Source organism: Gadus chalcogrammus, chromosome 7 (genome assembly GCF_026213295.1).
Source record: "Gadus chalcogrammus isolate NIFS_2021 chromosome 7, NIFS_Gcha_1.0, whole genome shotgun sequence".
In the NCBI taxonomy this organism is placed as follows: Eukaryota; Metazoa; Chordata; class Actinopteri; order Gadiformes; family Gadidae; genus Gadus; species Gadus chalcogrammus.
Window position 1 is genome coordinate 3,006,396 of NC_079418.1, and position 4,341 is coordinate 3,010,736.

The window sequence follows — 4,341 nt, forward strand, 5'->3', positions numbered from 1 at the left end:
CTGATGTTTAAAGAATCTGTGCAAAAAGAAATCCTGTTGGCCAGGTACTTTGCCACAACTTCTGACCTGTGGTCAAGCCGTACTTCAGAGCCATACATTAGCTTGACCATTCATTTCATAGACCACGAATGGAATCTGAAAACCCGATGCCTAGAAACTGCATAGTTCCCTGACGATCACACAGGAGAAAATATAGCAGAAGGCTTGAAGGAGGCACTGTTGACCTGGGGCCGTATTCACAAAGGATCTTAGGGCTAAAAGTAGGTCCTAACTGGCGAATTTAGGAGTGAGGGCCTGTGTCCACCAAAAGCGTTTTTAAAAGACGGAGCGCCGGTCTGCAATGCATTCTCTATGGCAGGACGCGCAAGCAGCGCGCCTTTTAAAAAGCCGCCCGGAGCGTTTAAACGCTCCACGCGCCTCGCGCTTTTAGACGCGCGCCCCCGTTGAAAAAAGTTGAACTTTTGAAGAAAAGCGCTTCACGTCATCGGCGCTTTTTTTGAACGACCAATCAAAATCGAGGATGAGGCAAGGCTAAAAGTATAAACGGAACTCAAACTGAAACAAACTGAAACATGTCGGACGAAAGCTTGATAACAGCTGTGAGCGAGTGTCCGGTCCTGTACGACCTCACGTTGAAGGCCTACCACGACCTAACAAAACGCAACCAGGCCTGGCGAGACATTTCATCTATGCTGGGCGTTACAGGTGAGAATTATTAATTAATTATTTATATTATTATCATGTATAATAATGATATTATCGCATTTAACTATTAGCCGTTAGGTACAAACTGCCACCCGTACTTGGCAGTTAGTATTAACGTTTACTTGGCAGTTAGTATTAACGTTAACTTGGCAGTTCGTATTAACGTTACTGATAGGTAGGCTTGATATTAACCTTGTAGGTTGTGTGAATTGCTAATTGTAGAGACATAATCTTGTATCAACAGCTGAAGTGTCCCGCAAGAAATGGCAGTACTTGCGGGATAAATATTTGAGGGAGAGGAAGGCAGAGAGGGACAGGAAGAAAAGTGGGGCCGGTGCCACCTCTTTCAAGAGGTGGAAGTATATGGCGATCATGGGCTTCCTGGAGCGCCATGTGAAGGAGAGGGTATCGTCTAGTAATATGGAGCAGGGAGATTATAGCCGGCAGGAAATAGCACCGGAGATCTTGGCCCTGCTAGCGCCCAGTATGTCTCCCCAACGAGAGGTAGGCCTATAACAAAAGCTATAGTAGCCTAAAATATATGCTAAAAACATACCCTAACATACTAGTGTTCTTAAGGTTTTTGTTGGGTGAAGCCAGCTGCAGAGATATTTATAAGTATTCACCATTTTAATTTGCACATTTTAAACAAACAAATGTATGCTTTCTTTCACAGGTGGTGGCTCAAAGTGAAGAGGAGATATCTCCTCCCTCTCCAGCCTATCAGAGTCCGCTGTGGACACCTCTCCTCCATCTCCTCCCACTACCTCTACGGTCACACCGCTGCGTCCTGTACCTCCACCACCACGCAGGAGACAGCTGGAGCAGCCGCTGTCTGTGTTCCAGCAATCAATCCTGTCCTCCATCCAGAAAGAAAAGGAGAATACAATGGCTGTGGACGAGGATGAGCATTTTATGCTCAGCCTCGTCCCATCATTGAGGAGGCTGTCGAACCAAAAAAGGGCCCAGGCGCGCATGAGGATGCAGCAGGTCCTTTATGATGTGGAGTTTGGAGAGTAATTAATTTGTAATCATTTTCTATTTAGATTTAGTTTTAAGATTTAAGATTTTTTTAAATGTGTAAATAAAATTTGTAATCAGTTTCTATTTAGATTTAGTACAAGCTATAAGAAATGTTTCAAATGTGTACATAATATCTTGGAATCATTTTCTATTTAGATTTAGTACAAGCTATAAGAAATGTTTCAAATGTGTACATAATATCTTGGAATCATTTTCTATTTAGATTTAGTACAAGCTATAAGAAATGTTTCAAATGTGTACATAATATCTTGGAATAATTTTCTATTTAGATTTAGTACAAGCTATAAGAAATGTTTCAAATGTGTACATAATATCTTGGAATAATTTTCTAATGAATCAGTTAATTAAACATTTAAATGCTAAGACAATGTTGTTTTGTTTTCATCACATTGGGTAGTAGTAGGATAATGAATGCTCTGATGATGATGAAGGTGTTAAAGGTGTGTTTTTGTCTTCAGAAGTAATCCAGCATGCAACATGAATGTTGGATTGATTTAAGAAATTGTATTATTAGTTTTGGTTTTTCGCCTTTTTTGATTTAAATATAGACAAAAATGATAAACTAAATTCCATCCTGCCAAGTCACTCGACCAGGCAGAGATGAAAAATAGCGGTTGAAGGTCTCCCTCATTGCGACCGCGTCCCTGGAAGCGTTGTTGCTGCCGACCCTCAGACAAATCACCTCAGACAAATGCAAAGCCGTTGGGTTGCTCTCCCTATAATTGGTGTTCTTCTTGGCGATGGTCGGCCCAATAAATGTTAACACTCCTTCAAACTGCTGCCGGTTGAGTCTGAAATAGACCTTGAAGCGATCCTCGTCCAGGCGGAGCTCTTGACACAGCCAGTGGTATTCCCCGTACTGCCCCCTACCACGATTAATACTGTGGACCCACACTCTCCTCCGGGCAACCACGACAGGCGCAGGGGGATCGTCCGCAACCTCCGCTGCCACGGCAAGAAGCGCTATTAATCTTCGATTCATTTCGCAAATTGTAGGAGTAACCAGAGAGGACGTTCAGGTGTCAGATGCCATATGATGGAGCCAACAGATAGAAGCTGTGAATCTATGGATACAAGCGATGACGCGTATTTAATGACGTAAACGAAAAACGCTTCGTGCGTCTTTTTTTTAGCGGCGCGCACAAACGCGTTGAAAGCAGTGCACGGAGCGCTCCGTCTTTTAAAAACGCTTTTGGTGGACACAGGCCCTAACTCCTAAAAATAATGGGCGTGTCACTCTTAAATTTAGGACTCCTAACTTTTTTCACTAAGAGCAATTCACAAAGTATTTTAGGCCTAAAAGTACCACCTAAATCTAGGAGAGCTTAAAAGTCCTCTTGAGGAGGAATTACACAGGATCAAAGCCAACGTCATGGCAATTGCAGGTATGCCCGGTGTGGTCGGTGCTATTGACGGGACGCACATAAAAATAATAGCGCCATCAAAAGACGAGGACGTGTTTGTCAATAGGAAGAAAGTGCATTCCATCAACACGCAGGTTGTTTTTGATTTTTACTGGATGTTGTTGCAAAGTGGCCTGGATCTTCAGCTACCCATGATTCGCACATTTTAATGGTGAGCGGTCTGAGGCAGCTTTTTGAGATGTACCAGTTGGGTGTCACTTGCTGGGTGACAGTGACTCCATGCAAGACGTGGCTCTAGACACCCTACCCACCCTACCCTACCCTACACCCACCTAATCCACAACCGGGAGCACAGTTAAAGTATAACATGTAAGTGATTACGCAGATTACGCTTAGTCCTATGCGTAAAACACATCGTATTGGCTCTTTAACGCCTTTTATTTGTTGAATCCATATTTATTATTGTTTACTGATTTCTTCCATACATGCTAGAGCACACAAACATACACGAAATGTTGTGGAGAGAGGAATTGGGCAGATGAAACGTCGGTTTCATGTCCTCCACGGCGAAATACGCCTCACCCCAGAGACGGCAAGCACAGTGTTACGCGCCTCCCCTTTTTCTTCTTGTTCCACCCGCTCTATTCTCTTCTGTCCTCGCAGGTGTTCCCGATTCCTGGGGGTGGAGCTACGGCTACTTAAGGCGGGGCCTGTGCTCCCGATGGGGTCTCTCATTCTGGCGTCTTCACGTTGACCCGAGCTGCCTTTGAATCCTGCTTGGAGGACTGCTATTGTTTTTCGCATTTATTTTATGCAGCGGAGGATGGGAACTGTAGGGAGGAAGTGTTGGCTTCGACGGCCCAATGCGTGGCTGGCCCAGGCTTCGTCCAACCCTTTTGTTTCTTTAATGAGTGTCCTTTTGTTGGAAGTTCTGTGAAATAAAACGTCACCATCATTGTGATCGGGAACTTTGGTCTATGTATTCTTAATACGTTGTGGGCCGCCGGATCGCGAGCCGTGTTGTAAGGGTGGCCGTAACACACAGTAATCACTGTATGTGCCATTCTACACAACCTCTGCAAGCGGAGGAACATTCCACAGCCAGACGATGATGATGATGATGATGATGATGATGGCGATCAACATGACAAGGAATTTGGCCATGTGGAACCGAGTGGACAGGCATTTAGGGATCACTTTGAAAACACATTTTAGGTAAACACCTTGG

General features: G+C 44.2%; 1 protein-coding gene across 2 annotated transcripts; it reads left to right on the top strand.

Annotated features, from left to right (window-relative positions):
- Positions 1-304: 304 nt before the first annotated feature.
- Positions 305-1,928, top strand: LOC130386201 (transcription factor Adf-1-like). 2 transcript variants are annotated; one of them, XR_008896096.1, is made up of 2 exons: positions 305-705; positions 1,382-1,422. XR_008896096.1 is itself a non-coding variant. In XM_056594996.1 (2 exons), the coding sequence occupies exons 1-2, from the start codon at positions 573-575 to the stop codon at positions 1,219-1,221; spliced, it is 405 nt and encodes a 134-aa protein (XP_056450971.1). In that variant the 5' UTR covers positions 305-572; the 3' UTR covers positions 1,222-1,928. The 2 variants fall into 2 exon arrangements, 1 of the variants encoding a protein (XP_056450971.1); XM_056594996.1 differs by having other exon boundaries at positions 950-1,928.
- The last annotated feature ends 2,413 nt before the right edge of the window (positions 1,929-4,341 follow it).

Bases quoted from the DNA above. Each gene is read 5' to 3' on its own strand.
- LOC130386201 (XM_056594996.1), top strand. From the start codon at position 573: ATGTCGGACGAAAGCTTGATAACAGCTGTGAGCGAGTGTCCGGTCCTG. The intron at 706-949 runs GTGAGAATTATT...TTGTATCAACAG, and splicing joins ATCTATGCTGGGCGTTACAG to CTGAAGTGTCCCGCAAGAAA.